This window comes from Pteropus alecto, unplaced genomic scaffold (assembly GCF_000325575.1).
Source record: "Pteropus alecto unplaced genomic scaffold, ASM32557v1 scaffold25, whole genome shotgun sequence".
NCBI lineage: Eukaryota > Metazoa > Chordata > Mammalia > Chiroptera > Pteropodidae > Pteropus > Pteropus alecto.
Window position 1 is genome coordinate 4518382 of NW_006441955.1, and position 19825 is coordinate 4538206.

General features: G+C 32.5%; 1 protein-coding gene across 5 annotated transcripts in view; it reads right to left on the minus strand.

The window, feature by feature from the left end:
- Positions 1-19825, minus strand: part of NRDC (nardilysin convertase) — a 69450-nt gene that overhangs the window by 13839 nt on the left and 35786 nt on the right. For all 5 annotated transcript variants that reach the window (XM_006919190.3, XM_015595114.2, XM_006919189.3 and 2 more), the window contains 13 exons: positions 17594-17689; positions 16417-16539; positions 14590-14647; positions 12792-12865; positions 11370-11439; positions 8635-8712; positions 7401-7521; positions 7265-7323; positions 6933-6987; positions 2449-2553; positions 1503-1626; positions 872-958; positions 110-229 (listed from right to left, as the gene is read on the minus strand). In XM_006919190.3, coding sequence (XP_006919252.1) covers positions 110-229; positions 872-958; positions 1503-1626; positions 2449-2553; positions 6933-6987; positions 7265-7323; positions 7401-7521; positions 8635-8712; positions 11370-11439; positions 12792-12865; positions 14590-14647; positions 16417-16539; positions 17594-17689 — 1170 coding nt within the window. The remainder of the gene's footprint in view (positions 1-109; positions 230-871; positions 959-1502; positions 1627-2448; positions 2554-6932; positions 6988-7264; positions 7324-7400; positions 7522-8634; positions 8713-11369; positions 11440-12791; positions 12866-14589; positions 14648-16416; positions 16540-17593; positions 17690-19825) is intronic.

Consider the following 19825-nt stretch of genomic DNA (forward strand, 5'->3'; position numbering starts at 1 on the left):
AGGGGAGGGAAGGGAGATAGGTGATAGACATAAGACAAAAAGGTTGCTACAAAGTGGAGAAAGATTTGTAACACTTATTTCACTCCTTTTAGGGAAGGAAACATTTTACCTTTGGGGATTTTGAATTTGTTGTCTTTCTTATACCATAGGCAACCTTGTGGCGTATTCACAATTTTAACAGGGTATTCTGTCTCAGGGCAATCAAAAGCCTTCAACATGAAGTCCGTGGCTAACAACAACAACAACAACAAAAGTAATAATTCATTCAGGTATTTTAACAGGATTCCCAGCAATCTCTTCTTGGTTTCAGAAATCTAAGTAACTTTTCTTTAGGAAATGTTTTCCAAGCTAGTAGACAGACAGATATACACATATATACCTATATAGAACAAAAGTTCTTAAAATAATACCCTTTATGCAATGAAACATTTTGCTATTTTCCATTCTAATTGATTTTTTGAATGTTTTCACAACCCATTACACTGATTTCACAAGCCTCTAAAATGGGTTGCAATCTGTAGCTTGAAAAACACAAAACCAACCATACAAGATAATGGCAATTCCTATGTAGACTGAATGAAAGGATGAGCTATGATATATAAGCAAAAGCAGAAGCTTCAGAGAGTCCCAAGATCTATATTTAAGTCCTGTTTCCTCCATGCAGCAACTGAATAGTCTTGGACAAGTCACCTTCCATTTTGAGCCTCAGTTCTCTTTCGAAAAGGTAAGAAAACAGTAATGCCCACCCCACAGTGTTGCTGGGAAACAAATATGATTCAAATGGTTCTTTGTAGAACAATGTTCTATACAGGTGTTATTTGTTTTATTAGTATATGGATGAATTATGCATTGCGCTTGCTATTTCACTGACCTATGTACTTGTTTTCAGCTGGAAGATGAAGATCTGGATTCAATTCGAAATTACTCTTCCACAGTTCAGCCCAAGGGTTTTCAACATCTGTAGAGATGGAAAAACAAACTGATCCAATAAAGGATGCAATATTCTGAATTCTCTTAATAACAAACCAGTCAACAACTGGCCTTCATGAATGAATCCTCCTTTCTTATGAAACCTTTGAGTGACATATTCAGGCACTCTAGACTCTTGCTTCTCAAAGTACAGTCTCTGCAGCACTGATATCACCAGGGAGCTTATCAGAATTGCAGAGTCTCAGGCCCACCCCAGAGCTACTGAATCAGAATCTGTATTTTAATAAGATCTCCTTCCCTGCACTCTGACATTTGAGGTGTACTTTTCTAAAACATACTCAAAACTGCCCCCAAACTGCCAAGAAACAGGATTTTTTCACTAGCTAATAAATATAGAGATAAGCACAACAGAAAATAGTTTCCTGCAAAGAAGTATAAATAATTTTCATTTCAAAGTATTTTCTAAAAAATATAGGTATTTTCCCCTCCCATCAGACAAATTATTAAGTGATAAAAATTCTCAGGTGAGTCAGATACACCTAAATATAGGACACCTATTAAAAATATTTTACCTTCCATACTATACTGAGTTCCAAACCATTTCTCTTTGAGGTCACACTTTCCTTCATTAGCACCAGACAGAAGAACAAGATTTGCTTTTTGAGGAACTAGCTGATTAAGGGCTTCAGCAATGACCTAATAAGGGATGGAGGGTTAGGGAGAAGACACACACCCAATAACAACTTTAACTTATACATCTCTGTTAAAAAGGCAAAACCACATTGTGTTAGACCCCCAAGATCCTAGCATGTTAATGTTACTGAAAATATGTCTATGGTCCATGAACACTCTAATTTACAAAACTTCATTAGTCTATCAGTTATTTAAAATGTTTCTTAATAAAGCCATAAGCAGTACTCACCTCAAATCCTACATTGTAACAGTATGAACAGTAAAAAATAGCTATCACTAAGCTTTTCCTATGTGCCAGGTAATGTTTAACATACACTATTTCATTTAATCCTAAAAATAACCCTAAGGTACACCAATTTATAGAAAATAATACACAGCTTCAGAGGTTAAAGGTTAAGTAATTTACTCAGGTTAAAATGATGTAATCTGTACAAAATGACACAGCTACAAGTGGCAAAAGTAGGGTTCTAACCAAGTTTGTACAGGATTCCAAAGATTATACTCTATGCATTACACTCTCTCACACCCGCGTCCATAAAATGATCCCAACATAGGGCCTACTTTAATAACCTTCAGCAACGATAAGGACTAAAAACACAAGATCCGATGGGTTACTATTCTCCTCATATTAAAACATAATCATATGCAAATGAATCATGAAACATTATCCACAAAACTATTGACATTTCTTCTATTTAAACAAACAAAACATTTGACTAAATATAATCACGTTTTCTCCATTCCCACAGTTCTTAAGTACATTTCTGCACTTTCTCACCCTCCTCTTTCTCTAAATTTAAGTTCTAGAAATGGACACCTCCTTACCTCTGGCTTGTATTCAAAAAGAAGCTGATCTCCGGTGAGAAAGTCCTGCAGCGGGTACAGCTGCATGTTTTCACACATGTTTTCCACATACTCAACTGGATCTGTCTGTGAAGAGGTAAAATTATTTCACACCAGAGACTCTCCATCATTTTCCTTAATTTGCCACAAAATACAAGTACTTTTCTCTTTTTTAAAACAATAAACCAAAAGAGTGGAGTTCTGAACAGATATAACCAGACGTAATTGCAGCTTAAGAAGCTGATTCTTGGAATTCCAAGAAAATTTAGCCAGAGCTACTACTTAAAGAGTTTAACACGACACCCCTTCAATCCCCCATCTTGAGCCTTACAACACGCTAGGCTCTAATCATGTCATAGCCTCTTCATGAGAGCAATTACTACATTGAACTGTAAGTGCCTGTTTACATGACAAGTGCTTCACAATGCTGTAAGGTCCACAAAGACAGGGTCTTCATTGTTTTATCAGTACAGCACTATCACCTAAAAGCTATTTGTAACCATGAATCAAATTAAGATAGAAATCAAAATGTGTGATTAGATAAAAGTCTTGATATAAGAAGTTACATTAATCAGTATATTATCTCAATTTAAAACTGAAAGAGTGACCACCACAATTCTCTAACCTGAGATGGAAATACTTTTTCAGAGGAAAGTAATCAATTACAGTATTTATTGATCGCTCAGATACACAGAATCTTGAACCAAGTCGACCAAGGAGTTCCATTCCTACATTTTGTAATGAGGACATATATTCAGACTGATTAGGTGACTTGCCCAAGGTCACACAGTAAAAAAGTGACAGGCAGAGTAGATACTAGAACTCAGCCTTCCTAATGTAGTAGTGAGCATTCTTTCCAAAATACCACACTGCCCAGTCCTTTACTAGACAATATGGGTTGTTCTCTCACCTAATGGAAGACAGAAAAAAAGTTACTATATTCATGGAGGAGAAATGAGACAAGCATACATCAAATTAGAGACTATAGGTACCTCACATAAATATAGAGCAAGAAAAAAAAACAGAATAAGGAAAAAGATGGTTGGCTTCCCCCCACCTCCCACTTCAGGAAACATTTCTGAATCAGTAAGTTGACTAATAAAAGTGCTATTATTGTTTGAAATGACTCTTCCTACTCTGTTCTAATTTTTTTTAATCAGTTATTTTTACCAGCCATTTATTTATAAGTTAACTACTCTAATCAGTAGGCCACAAAACTGAGTGAGTCAAAATATTTCCTATGAAAAAAACAATGAGAATCCTGGCTAAAAGCAGATCTTTGCTGCCAAGGCAATGGAGAAGGTACTGGGAAGAACACTGAAATGCTACCCTTTAATTTTTTAAAAAGGTGTAATTCATACACCATAGAATTCGCACTTTTAAAGTGTACAGTTCAGTGGTTTTTAGTACAGTTACAGTTGTGCAACCATAACTACCATCGAGTTCCAGAATATTTTCATTACTCCAAAAAGAAACCCCCGTATCCATTAAGCACTTGTTCCCAATTACCCACCCCCCTCAGCCACTGGCAGCCAACAATCTGTGTTCCATCTTATGGATTTACCTATTCTGGATATCTCATATAAATGGAATCATATAATCTGTGACTTGTGTCTGGCTTCTTCCATTTAGCATGATGTTTTGAAGGTTAATCTATGTTGTAGCATGAATCAATACTTTATTCCTTTTTAATGGCTGAACAGTATTCCATAGTATGCAGAGTCTACATTTTGTTTAACCATTCATTCATTGATGGACATTGGCTTGTTCCCACTTTTTCGCTATAATGAATAATGCTTATAAGGACATCTGTGTAACAAGTTTTTGTGTGAACATATGTTGTCAATTTTTTGGGTGTATACCTAGGTGTGGAATTGGTAGCTTTTATGGTAACATTATGTTTAAGTTTTTAAGGAACTGCCAAACTGTTTTCCAAGCAGTGCACCATTTTACATTCCCACCAGCAATGTATGAGGGCCCCAATTTCTCTGCATCTTCTCCAACACTTGTAATTGTTTATCCTCTAATTTTTTCATCTACTACAAACTCTCACTGCCTTCCATTATTGTTATTGTTCCTGTTTTTCTGTCTACAGTGCCTACAAAAAGCACAGAAATAGCTTTTCGCTAGTTCAGTAAATTAATTTATATTAATTTACTGAGTCCAAGTTCCTATATGAAATTAAATTTTTTTAAATTTCTTAATTTAAAGAAAAGACTGGTTTGAATAATGTGAAAAGGGCATTCCTATCTGCCTTTATTGATGAAGACCAGAAAAAGTCTGAAGAGGAGACATTTTAACTTTGTTTAAAAAAGAAATATGTAAAAGCCAAAATAAGCTGAGCTACTTGAGTGACTTTAGTAGTTCACACATACATGGGTGAATTTAGTAGTTCACACATACATGGGCCCTTCTGATTTGTTCTGACTTTGCACTGATTAGGTTTTAATCTAAGATGTTTTGAGCTCGTGTTTTAAAATCAAAGTAAGTATTCGTGAGCATTTATAAAGGTGAAAAAAAAATATGAGCTACAAAATGGAGAGATATCAGTAAACAAAAACCTTGAAATGCCTTGCTAAGAAGGAACTGGAGGTACAGAAAGAATATGTCACTCAGTGCTAATAATCAGATCCCCAAAAAGGGAACTGAGTTATCACTTACAGTTGCAGTCCACAATTCATGTTCCCACTCCATTCCTGCCAGGTTATGGCCCACATTGTGCCACCATAGCTGATAAGGACACTGAACAAAATCACTCCTGGGAAGGTAGATGGCAGGATTTGTGGGCTCTATGCATATCAACCTGTTTACCGGGAGAAGTCTACAGGAACTTCTAATGGCCAAGTCACAGCATTCTTTCCGTTTTGACAGAATAAGATTTCTATTTCAAGTGATTTCAAGTATATAGAGCAGATTACATAGGAGTCAATAGCAACTGGAAGCTTATAGTTTTTGTGACCTTGTCCTCATGTACTTAAATCTTCTCTACTCATCGTAGGTATTGTCTTTGGTTCTGATCCAAAAAGGCAGCTTTCAAGATGTTCTACGAACTGGTTCTAAATCAGGGGCTCCTAAACTAGGGTCCATAGGCACCTCCCACAAAATATCAGTGGACAAATTCAGAAAGGGGTGGTAGTGCAAGAATTTGGTTGGGAAGAAATTACATATTTATTTTCACTAATCTCTAATTTAGCATTTTTATTTGATTATGAATATGGCAACATCTATGATTATAACCAAAAGAAAATGCAAGATAGTTGTTGCAGATATCTCAAAATATCACACTCACGGCTACTTAAAAATTATAATAATTACTAGAACTACCATTAGACCTTATCATTTAATATATTAATACATTATTTTTTACTATTTTAAGTACTTTATTTCAATATTCCTTCACAAACTACTGTATTTTATGTACTTAAAAACACTATTCTATTAACTGTGTAATAAATAATGGTATAGTTTCAATGTTAAATTTCTTGAGTGTGATAATTTTAGTGAGATAGTGCAAGAGAATACGTTTGTAGCAGATATAGCTAAAAAATTTAGGGATGAAGTATGATATTTATAATTAAATCTCAAATATTTTCAGAAAAAAATCACATATGCACAGACATAAAAAGAGAATAAAATATGGCAAAATATTAATAACTGATGAATCCAGATAAGGGATATACCAGTGATCACTGTATTACTATGGCAATTTTTCTGAGAGTTTAAAAAGTTAGAGGGCTAAAATATTATTCTGAAGAGGGATCCAGATGATTCGACAGATTTCCAAAGGGATCCAAAGGCACAAAAGAGTTTAAAAAAACCCCACTCTAAACTCCTCAACTTTCAGCCTTAAATAATACCTCCCTCTCAGATACACTATGCTACAGACAAATGTAGGATCATTTTCTTTTTCACAGTATCCCAGAGTTCTCTACTTTTGGGCTTCCCACTTCTTAGGATGTATCCACACCTTATCCATTTTTTAATGTTGAACTCAATTCAAATTTACCACATCCATGAAGCCTTCCCTGATTCTATTCCAATCAAGGCAAATGCTTTCCTTGCCCTGAAATCCCAAAGCACACAGTTTCTAACATTACATATGGTAATTATTAAAGATTATCTTGCAGAATGTCTTCACAATATTTGAATTCTCAAAATATCAAGTACCATAGCATGATGTTCTCCATGTATATTTATCAATGGGATAGACAGATGGATGACTACGTATGAAAATGATCATCACATAATACGATCTGTGTCAATCTGCCTAACCCTCTCACTGTTACTTCAGTATAAATACTCAAAAACACGAGAGTTAATTTGCAGATAAACTCAAGGCTATCTTGAGACTCACATGACAGAGTGACAGAATTAAAACTCCAGTGATATTTCCAAAAAGAGGAACAATGTCCGTACTAATCTCAAAAAGAAAAGAAAACATTCTAAAAGAATTTGACTTCCAGTACCTGTTCTTGGTAATGAAACTCGTTATCCTCAATTTTCTGGATTTCTTCAAAAATTCTGTGAAGAAAATTATAATTAGAAGACGTATTTAAATTTCTCATTAAAATCATCAGCAAAAGAGAAGCATAAAAATAAATAGACTGGTCACATAAACATAAACCCTTAATGTACAGTCACATGAAGAGGAATAAGAATATGGAGCTAGTAAAGGCAATTAAGCAGGAAATGCCCAAAAAACAATCAAAGCAGGACTAAAGCATGTCTACTGGCAGCCTAAAAGCTAAAACATACTAGGATTGACTCCTGGCCTAATTCTAACAAAAGCATGTATTACCTTTTTTCTGGGCCTAGCTTCTGCAGCATTTTTAAATACTGGAAGACAGTATGAGCCACCTAAAACAAAACAGCTGATTATACTTTTACACAAAGTGATACCTATATTTTAAAAACCCTCCATATTAATTATTTACCTCATAGAAATGTTTATAACCCTCATCAGTCAATGTAATAGAAATGCTGAACACTGAGTAGGTAGAATTTTGTTCAAATCCTGTCTCACCATTTCCACCAAATAGTGCAAGAGCCCAGCACCTATAGTTAGGGAAAAATTAATCCAATCAATATCTGGGGACTAATAGTCTACATATACATCAAATAAACAAAATACATAGGCTTTCTATGTAAATTTGGGGAAGTTCAACCTTTGATGCACACATGCTTTCCTATAGTAAAAGTACAAATCTTAAAAGCACAAAGCCTCCCACAGAACTGTAATGCATTCAGGAATCACTAGAAGAAAATAATAGCCATATTTATTTGTTTAATAGAAACATTAATATATGTTACAAAACAGTAAAACATTAACAGTTTTATGAAGCCATAGTAATTTTTGTTGAAGAGAACAGCACAATATTAAAATCCTAAAATACGGAGGGAGGGAAGCCAGAATAGTTTGAAATTCTAATAAAATTCAGCAAGGTAGAAAGATTACACATATCTCAAAGCATTTCACATTTATTGTATAAGGCATTTATATACCTACCATTATTATTTTATAATAATCCTGCCCTTTCAGGTTTCTTCAAATGTTCTAGTACACAGTAAGGTTTTCAAGTACTTATTTAAATTTCTCATCTACCTTTCCATGTTTGATTTAGTGTACAGAAAAATCAAACAAGGAATTACTTTAATGTATTGTTCCTCATTCTAAAGGTAAACATTTCTATTATCTAGCCAGACAATTTAAACAAGTGCCTAAACACATGAGGAAACATTCTGCTAACATGGCTACATATACTGTTCACAGTCTCACATATTTATTATGATTTATCTGCCCAATGAACTTCTCATTAAAGTACACCTTTTAGGTTGAGGAAATTTGGAGTCCACAGCATTTAAATAACTGACTTCCTTACGATTTAAATCTAAATTCTTTATTAGAGCTAACATTTTAAGTAATTCTAGAATCTATTAGTTTATGATTTTTTACAACTACTTCCAACATGGGCTAAAAGGGGGCTTCCACGGAAATACACAGATATAATACAGCCATTAAAATAATCTAGGTTATTAAAGTGACTATAATTAAGTATTTGATTTGATTCTAGGCTTCCTGGCAGATAAAGCAAAAAAAGAAAACAATGGGTTATATAACACTTATTGTCTATTATTTTTCGGAGATTGCTACATTTTATTAATACTTGCTTTTTTCTAAGGTAAGAAAGAATGCTGCCTTTGCCTTCATGTCCAACCAGCCAAGAGATATAATGAAGAGGCTTCACCCTTTTAAAAAAATGTTAAGGTCAGAAATTTTTGAAAGTAAGGTATTAATACACCAGAAAATCATGTGTCTAAGACTATATTTGAGAATATAATTATAAACTTATTTTCAAATAAATTCCATAAAATATGAAATTATAATTAATTTGATAGTAGCAAGATAAAAACAGAAAACATGGTAAAATTTAACTTCTTCATCTGAAATCACTAAATGAGTACAATTATTCCAAAATTTAAAACTACTACTTTTTATCCTGGACACCAAACTTAACTTCTTGTCATGGTAAAATCTTTCATTTTAGTTTCACTCAAAATGGAATTAATATAGATTCTTTACCATTTTAGAACCTAATGCAATATGAGTCACTCTGTATCTGTAAAAGCATTCAGTATTCCATTAGGTTCTGTGGTAAACTGAAATGTGCTGTTTTAATGGTCAGAAAATCTAGCATGTAGTTTTAGTTTTTCCTTTAAGTAAATGCATGATCTAGACCAAGAAGCTTGGTCTCTCTATATTTTTCTTTTTCTCTTCACTTACCTAACTACTTACTCATAGAGTTTTCATGAAAATGCATAACAGGTGTAAAATGCTTTATTATATAATAAGATACTTTAATAGTCTGAGTAGTTGTATATATGTTATTCAAATTGTCTTTTCCCACTGGCTTCTACTATAATTTCAGAAATGTATTCCTACCAAAACAAAAATATATAGAAAAATTGAGTTAGGAAATCTAAACATTCTTAAATTTTAAAATTAGTTCACAGGATTATATTCAGTAAACTCTTAAAATCAAGATATAATATTATGGTTTTAATTACGTTAAGCAATCCTCAAAGCCTACACAACATTGTTTAAAATATGAATTTGAATTAGATCTATAGTAAGACTGATGAAGAAGAGCAAAGCAGTTACAGAAGGAACCCAGCTGAATACACAACATTTGCATCTGAACAAAGCTAACTGTACTGTATCTGACAGCTCTGGAGGGATAAACATTTGCTTCTTTGTAAAAAAAAAAAAATGGCTCCCCAAAAAAGCTAATTTACTGGGAATTCACATATTTGGGGATGCAAAGTGACTCATGGCGAATATCGCTTTAAAACAAATAGTCCAAAATAAATAAATAAATAAAAATAAAACAAACAGTCCATAAAAAAAAATAACTGGTTGAAAACATAGAGAAATGTTAACGGTCTTTGGAAAACTATTATGGATGAATTTTTTTCTATTTTTCAGTAATTTTCAAGATTTCTACAATAAATTACCTTAGTAACCAATCAGAGGGTTTGTTAATTAACAAAATAGGAAAAGTCAAAAAAGGGAAGGTATATATAATTCCATTTCCATAAATAAGATGTATCTTTTATATTCATTATTTTAATGTCTGAAGGATATAAAACTATTAACATTGGACATATGTTTGAGGACAGAGACAAAGAAAAAGAAGCAGAGCTTTACTTTTTACTTAATACCCTCTTGTCCTATTTTATTTTTTCAATATTATATTAGTTTCAGGTGTACAGCATAGTGGTTAGACATTTATATAACTTATGAAGTGATCCTCCCATAAGTCTAGTACTCCCGACACCACATATAGTTACTACAATATTATTGACTGTATTCCCTATGCTTTACTTTACATTTCTGTGAATATTTTATAACTGCCAATTTGTACTTCTTCTTTTGTCATATTTTAGTATTTTACTGATATATTATTTTCATAAAAATTAAAATTTTTTATCTTTTAAATAAAAATTTGTAACAAAATAAACTTTTAAATATGCATTTTAACACTTTTGGGGACACTGTAACATAACTAAACAATTGATGTATATTACTTTTTCACATATTATCCTTGCTCCAAAAGTAAGTAGACAATACATGTTCTCTCCTTTCTCACAGTAGGCATTCTGTTCTTGTTAACTTTATGGGACTTGATTGTTTGAATATTTGAAACATACACTTTTTTTAAAAAGCATTTTTTACTGAGCTTAAGCTTTCCTTCTGCATGTGTGTGTGTCCTCATGGTTTTGTTTTGTTTGTAAGGGTTTTGAAAAATAGGTTAAATTTTTATCAGCTTATTTGCGTTTGTTTCTAATTAGAAAAGCATTTGCAGGCACTGACTGATCGTTATCTTTAAAGAATGTCTTGGCTCATGGTATATTGCTCAAATAAGAAAACTATACAAACAAGCTGAAATATTTTCCTAATTTGAATAAATTTGCCCTACCTCATTCCCAACTCAAAGGAGTAAGTCCTTGAAATTTATGGTGTAGTCATATTCCAAACTCAAAATTATTTAACTTTACTTTTGACAAGATCGAACTAAATGTTCACCACTGGCAAATAAATCATAAGCAAATATATTTTGTACTCAAAGTACTAAAGAAAATAACCACAGAAGTTAATATTCACACTAAGATACTTAATTTCAAAGACTCGGGAAAGGTGACTATAAGAAACCTTCAGTTTTTATACCTAAGAAGACATTAAAATATAAAACAAGGCTTGAAAAATCCAAGAATAGTGAAGTCTCAGTTTACCATATTACCTGTTTGATAAATCCAGAACCCCCAAATTTAAACCATTTAATATGCTCTAAAAATATGACTCTCACTCAGTAACTAATGGAATAAATTAGCCCTTGAACTCTTACCTGTAATGTTGCTGTTGAGGGGGAAGTGCCCATGTGATGGTCAGAGCATGAATTTTTCTGATTGGAACAACTAAAAAATATTTTTCAGAAGAATAGATATAAGAGTTTCTCTATAACTTTTACTACATTACATGAATTTTTAAATTCAATATATTTTATCCTCCAATAAATAAGGGAAAGTTAAATACAATGCAATTATTATTTCAAGTTGCCAATTTTCCCATTTGAATAGCACAGTTTTTGTGAATTTCTTTTCAATTTGGTTTCACAGGTAGAGAAAGCATGGATAAAAGAACTATCAGAATATTACATGCTCTTAAGGATGGATCCCTTCTTTCAAGATAGGATTACAAGGCTAGGAGTCAGGAGACCCATGGCTGAAATCCAGCCCTACCTCTATCTTGCTATCTGTGTTTATATGACCTTAAGAAAATCACTTGCATTTAAATCTTTCTGAATCTATTTTCTTATGGTACGGTGACTGGATTAGGCTTAAGTTGCTAAGATTCTTCCTAGCGCTATTATTTTATAATTCTATGAAGAGAATATCTAAAGCCAGAAATAATACAACCGAAAATAAGCTATCTCTGGGAAGAGTCAGCTTAGACAGAATGGAGCCAGCAGCAGATAAAGGGTGTGAGAAAACAGTTATTTATCAGAGGAAGGGAAGAGGAAAGAGAATGGAAATGGAGTGAAAGGGGAGAAAGAGAAGGAGGTGAAGTGAATATTCAGGCAATTAGGAGAAAGAAGAAAATCTACCAAAGAAAGAGAAGTGGTAAATTAAGGATGTTTCTGCAATATTCATTATGGGCAAATTGCTAAGTAAATTATAGTATAACCATGTGATGATTCGCTGGGAAGTTATTGCAAATGTAATATTAAATGAAAAAGTAAGAGATAGAAGAAGTATATATACTTTATAATCTCAACTACATTAAGAAATATACCTCTAGAAACTCAAAAGGAAATTTGCCAAAATGACTCTCTAGATGGTAAGATTTAGGGGTGATGTGTCCCCACCCCGTTGCTTTACACTTCAAAATTTTTCTTAATAAAAATGGTTTTTATATTAAAAAGGAAACAATTTCCAAAGTGTTTTCCCCTCCTCTATTTTTCTATTTTTTTTAAAAAAGAGCAAAATATAGACAAAATGTAATAGGAAAGAAACAAACAAAAATAAAGTACTAACAGGAACAAGGGGAAAACAGAGAGAAAGCATGAAACAGACTCAAGTAGCAGCAGACCAATCAATCTGCTGCTAGTTAGTGGCTAGCTGGATCTCCACTGTCCGTCTACTCCCTTTCCAACCCAGCTGTACTTTCTGTTGTGTTCTCAGTTTCAAAGAAAATTGGCAGCCTCAATTAAGTTTTAGAGAATGAGCTAAAGTTATTTCAAACAGTTTTAAACCTTTGGTTCACGAACCTCTATAAAGTTTGTTAAATGCTGGTGTGTCAAATGGATCCGTTAAATGGCCAAAGTTTGGTTTGGGTAACCCACTGAAAATAAAACAAATACATTAAAATTTAATTGGCAAAAGCCTTTATAAGCAGTACCTTTAGGGATGCCTAACTGATAGGTATTTATAATCTATTCTACATACTCCTGGCTGAAAAGCATTCTAGGCATTAGTGAATAGATGGCAACAAAGCCACAAAATCCTGAAGTACACAACCTGTTCTTAACCTCAGTCCCAATGAGTCAAATATCTTTAAAACTCACAAGAGAAATAAAACAACACATTAAAGGGAACTCCCCTCCCAATATTTACTGTCTCTTTCAATTGACACATTCAATTTCGGTTCTCCTCCTATCCAAAGCCATTTGTGAGGAAGAAAACTTACATTAGAGATAATTTTTTTAACTCAACAAATACATATGGAGTGATTAGTAGGTATAAAGCACTATATTAGGAGCTATGGTATTTAAAAGACTTGGACTCTCCTGCTAGAGGCTTCCCATCTGGTTGAAGATATTGTAACTAATAGGTTTTCTAAAACATGGTCAATATGAATTAATATTAAACGCTTAGAAGACTTTTTAACCTGTCTGATTAAGGGATCAAAGTTACTAGTGAATTTTAAGAGAATTTTTTAAAACGCTAATCAGGGATTGACAGGACCTAATGAATCCCTCTATTCAGTATACATCTGATTTTATTAGCAAAGTTTCACAGTGAAACAAGTTTCAATATGCCATTTGACACTTCCATAGCTCATACTCATTTCTTATCAAAACAAACAAACAAAAATAAACAAATAAAACAAACCTGCAACTTTGGCATGACTTTCATTATCTTTCCATTCATAAAAAGTACTGCTAATTATCAATGGAAATTAACATAAAGCCAAAATAATAATAAATAATTGGCTATTATTACAAATTATTCTAACATTTTTAAAGCTAATTTTTCTTTCATCAATTTAAAACAAATTATGTCTTGGAATGAATAGAAAACATCTAGCTTACTCACCTGATGCAAGAAAAAAATTGATTCTGATTTCATTTATTTTATAAAAATGCAAACTGCTAAGAGTGGGAAGAAAGACTTAATTGCTTCAGAATTAAAGTTTTTGTATTCTTTGTAACGAAAATCTAACAATAAAGTATATTTTAAATATTTGTATTATTTTTGATGAATTTGAGGTGCACAAAAAATGCTTTCTAAACTGAAGCCCTATATACAATTCCTAATAAAAGACAATTTGGTTCAACTAGATGAAATAGACTTTTTAGACAGTATGAGAAGTCAATCATCCTCTACAAGATTACTTCTTTTATGGGGAAAAATATTCCAAATTTCAAACAACTGACTTAAAAACAAACTTTCAGAACACAATTTGTTCTCAGGCAGGGGATACAAGTATATATATTTATATATATTCTGCCTCTCAATACAATATTTGCTTTCATATCACAGTTTCAAACACTCTCCACGGTAAGAGAAGAGCTCTCAATAAATGTAAAAAAAGGCACAAATTCAGAATTACTACTGCTTATTATAAGTTTACAGATCTATAAATTTTGAACAGAAACTATGAAAACTTGGGTTCTCATCTTAAGTTTTCCCACTCAAAAGCTGTGCAATCTTGCTAAACCACTTCAGGTCTTAATCACCTACTTAAAAAACAAACCAAAAGAAAAGAAACCTCTGGGGCGCAAACCAGAAGATATGGCCTCTTTATCTCTAAAGCTGGATGATTTATAAAAATAAATGTCTTACTTGTTTGGTATCTGAGAGAAGATTTCAGTCACCCACTTTTCCAAAGTATCCAATGTTTCTGGGGGGGAGGGCAGTGAGGAGACAGGAAAATGCACTGTTGTTATTCAAGGCAGAAATGCAATTAGATTTTTCAGATATTTAGCTATAAAACAACAGGATACTTTAATTTGGGCATTACCTGCCACTCCTCAACCAGTTACAAAATATAACAATAGTTAAGAAAATTTTAAGACACATATAATTTTGTTAAGACTCCTTTCTCTCTCCATAGTAAAGTTAGAAAATGCACATAAGTTTAAAAAAAAGACTTTGTTTATCATTAGGCTAGTGTGAAGGGCCAAGAGATAAGAATATACCGGCATCTAGAAAGGTTTCTCCCAATTAATCCACACTACACTAACCCTTCTAGGTATCTCATGAGTACTTTTATACTTCATTTAATTTACACTAATTTATACTTGCTGAGGTTTTAATCCATAAGTCCTCTTAGGACATATATACATATATGTATATATATATGATTTCTATCTTCTTTTAATTATGTTTCATAAGAAATTCTTTTGAAATTTCTACTAAAACAGATCTAAAGGAAACCTTTTAGCTTCATCCTAGTGACTAATTACCATCACTGGATAATATTTGTTAGTTCCACCAGACATATGAGTTTCACTAATTCTCAAGAGATGCCCCAGGATATAAAACACAAGATGCAAACTATTTATTCTATACTATTTATAGAAAATGTAACTCTTAAATGGTATAATAAATGCTAAAGCTCCAAAATCAATTGAATCTAGATTGTACCTGGTTCTTTTCAAATACCTGTGGCTTATTTTAGAAATCTGCAACAATCATTAATGTATTCTTATATTTATCATCACCAAAGAAGAGAATGCAAAAGAAACAATACCTAGTTAAAGAAAAATGCATGTTCATGACAGCTTTGGAAACAATAATTAATTAAAATTATAAATTAATATTATATATGGAATATGAAATTGCCTATTTTAACAAATGTGTAAAAAGGAATCCAAACACCCATTTGTAATTTGAACAATCTATCATACCGTATCTATAACTTTATAGTCAAGTCAACTTTAGTGGACTAATTTTAATCAGCTCTTATCTTAATTTTGATAATGAAAGAAAAAAAATTTATAAATAGGAAAATCATATTAGGGTGAGAGGATTAATCTTTTTTTTAAAGTGTGCAAACTATAAGGTATGTCAAAAGAACTATTTTAGCAACCGACTGACTTTGAAAATTGGCCTAAACTGATTGAAATGTAAAGAAAACAAAAGAAAGCTACCACGGTTTCTTTAATGAGAAAAAGTTAACACAAGTTACTGAAGATAATGCTAAAAGAAAGAGTAGAGGTATTGATCAGTATTTTACATTTAAGATACTTGTACTAGCATCACCATGATGGAATTCAATTAATCATGCCATTTAACTGGACCCTATAATAAAGACAAAAAGATGGATGCCTTCCCCATAAGAGTTTATAATCAATACAGATTAAATGCAAAATGAGAGATAATAGAGGAAGCAGCTGAATGTGGCTTAAAAGACCAATTTATGACTAATGTATACCAATTTATACATTAGTATACTCTAAGACTCGCTTAGAGATAAGACCTATGTCTCTAAGACGAAAAACATTTGCCTGAGAATCAGATGTATTTTGTGCTTCCCTGAGATTTGCCACTTGTTTTGTGATCTCTCCAAATTCTGATTTCTTTTAGTTCATATTAGGAACAAGCACTAACGTAATTAAAAAAGCACTACTTCAGAGTAATTCTAAGGGCCATAGTAGGTAATATTACCTTTGGATTGAACCACTAAAGTCATGTAGTGAGCAGAATAGTAACGCATCCAGAATTCTCTCAGTCTAGCATGTGTGTCAATATTATTCTTTTTTGGCTCATGTTTGAGAGTCTCAGCATTTCCTGTAAAAAGATGAAAACAATTATAGAAATACCAAAGTTTACTTTGTTAAAAACCTCTATACCAACGATGCATATCGTTATTAATATAACGATATATTAATACATAATTAATGAAAAAAACCAAAGTGACCCAAGGACATTGAATCAGTGTGTAATAATAGTAATATCAATATAAGACACAAATTCCCAAGAAACAATTCTGAAGTATATTTTAACACATAAGAAATTAATTTACGGTTGGTAAAAGCTTAGCAACAGTAATTGCCTTAAGTTTCCTTTCTTACTAATCAGTCTACTATCAAATTCAGATTTTATCATTGAATTATTTTAATAATATTCTACATAATTCTTGAAAATAAATCACATAAAGCAAGGATGCCATATAACGTATATAATTGTATAATGTATATGGGGAAGCAAAACCACCTTTGAATGAACTACCATTTAAATCAATTCTTCCCACATTCTACTCTTTGGTCCAGAGGATTAATACGAGGCTATAACTGATTCTGACACTAAGAAAAGGCCATTATGAAAAACAGATACCATTTAAACAGCTTATCAGTTAAACAAAATTAGGTCACAGCTCAAAAAATATTAGAGAAATCATTGCTGAATCTCTGTTGATAAATGGAAATGTCAAGTTGGGGTAGAGCATAGACTTTATAATCAGATAAATAGAGGTTCAAATCCCACATCCACCAGTATGTAATTTAAATAAATTAAATAAACTTCCCTTAGCTTATTTAACTTTAAATGGAGATAATAATGGTACCCAGCTCATAACACTGTTATGATGATCGAATGAGATAATTCATGTAGTGTTAGTAGAGTATGAAACCCAGAAACCATTCACAAATGCATATTCAATGTCAAAGAACCAAATATAGGCATGCTTAACTACTTTATATTTGAAAAGCTACCTACCTACCCTATAGGTAAAAGGTACCTAGCTACCCTACCTTTATAATATTTCATTCTTTATCATCTATTCATAGTCTCGATCTTCCTTAACTAGAAGATACAAAATAAGATGAAGTATTTAGTATCTTACCCCAAAAAAATTTCCCCATAGGATGTCCAGGTCTAGCGAGGCTTCCAAACAACATTTCCTTCCTGTTTGCATCAGAAGGTCTTGCAAGCTGATACTCTGTCAGTTTTAAAGAAACACTGTTAATAAAATGAAATTCAGTTTCTGCTTTATTATCTGGAAACTCAAGCTTACAGAATTGAAAGTAAGGAAGCAACAAAAATTTTATGAATCGTGTTATAAGATTGAAGTGGGGAACTCGATCTAGGTGAGGCTCTATGACTTAACATATTCTACAACTTTGGGTAGTCAATTCACCTTTCCAGAAGTTTCCCCTTATTTTCAAATAAAACAAGGTAGTTAACAATCTGAACGTTTCAACTCTAGGATGCTACGTCCAAGATTTTACTGATGAAAGTGCTAATAAAATGCTAAATCAAACTCCTTATTATCTGCGAACTTCATCATATATACTGCTTAAATTTCCTGCAAAGCCAACTATATTGGTAATAAAGTACTAATGGTTAAGAACAATCACTTCTACGGCAGAAATATCTTGGCTAGAATCCAAATTCTGCCATTTACAAAGTTGTACAACCTTGAGGAAGTTATCTAAACTTCCCTGATTCTATTTCTACATCTATAAAATGTAGTTACTAGTATACAGCTCATAGGATTCTTACAAAGTTTAAATAAGATATGTTCCTTCAACAAATATTTACTGAACATCTACTGTGTGGCAGGTACTACTGAACTAGTTGCTGGAGATAAAAATGCAGGCAACTAAAAATATGTGAATGAGACGAGAATGATGAAAGACTATCACATCTGAATAGAAGAAAATAATATCTGATTACTAAGCTCTCAAAACTGGTTCATGAATACTAAAGTTGTTTATTTCACCAGTTAAAATGTAAGAGCTTTCCCCATCTCCCTGAACTCAAGTAGATTTGTCATACTTAGAAGGTTAAGTGACTAATGACATATACTTAGCTATTTATATTAGATCACAAATTGAAATCTAGTTCTATCATCCAAAAAAAAAAAAAACCAGAGCTTTTAGTTTATCTTAAACCAAAACTATTTATTGTATGTGTAGTAAATACATCATATATCACATATGTATATTGTGTATATCTATTTCATATTTCAAAATATAATAAAATATATTCTGACTTAAACTTGTAAAATCAAATTGGAGGTTTAATTTTTTAAACACTTTCAACCCACTCTAGAAATTGTATGAAGAAAAACATACTTGAAAGCATTCAAGACAGAAAATATAGTTCTTAGGTCCCAAAAAGTGTGAGTTTAGAGTTTTCCTTGGTTATTTTGGTTTTTCATTCACTCGACAAATATTTATCTGAGCCTATTATAAAACATACACTGTGGTAGGCAAGCAACAAAAATGAAGAAAATAAATATTTGATTACTAGGAACTACTAGAGCTAGGAAGAATTCCACCCTCTTTTATAAATAAATTGAGGGCCACCATTAGTGACATTTCTATAAGTAAAACACAAGTCTGCTGACTTGAAGACAGATGGCTCTTTCCAGCCATCTACAGTTTACTCAGCCTAGTGAATGCAGTAAGTTATTATTAGAAATAGACAATGAATCAAGCCAAGGGGAAAAATTATACCAAATGAGGAACAAGTAGAGACCTTGCCTCTTCAGTTGCTACTAGCCAACCCTAACCTATATGAACTGTGGAAGTTCCTCCAAAGTCTAGTATTACATATTTATAACACTAAAATAAAGCAAGTAGGGTTAACCTATAGTGGTACTATTTACTGGTACTCTGTAATTAATGGACAGCACAGCTCCATAATAAAGCCTCGCCCTACATAAGCACACAGTTTTCCTTATGGTCTTCATTCTTTAAATCTCCAAGATAAGAAAAACTGCCAAAAAGTAAAATTAAATGCATTTCCTGCTCAAGATTTATTTAATTTTATTTATTTATTTGTTTGTTTGTTTAATTTTTTAGGCGAGGCAACCCTTGATTGACTTCACAGATTGCAAGGACCTTGTCAGCTTACAATCCCTTATTTTTTATTTTTTATGCCTACAGCACCTGGTGGTCTTAGGTGGTCTCCCATCCAAGTACTAACCAGGCCTGACCCTGCTTAGCTTCCGAGATCAGACGAGATGGGACTTGTGCATGACAGCGCAGCTGTAGATGGGATTTATTTTATTAATCCACAAATATATCACAACTGTTTTCAGAACTACCAAATTTCAAGTCACAAAGCA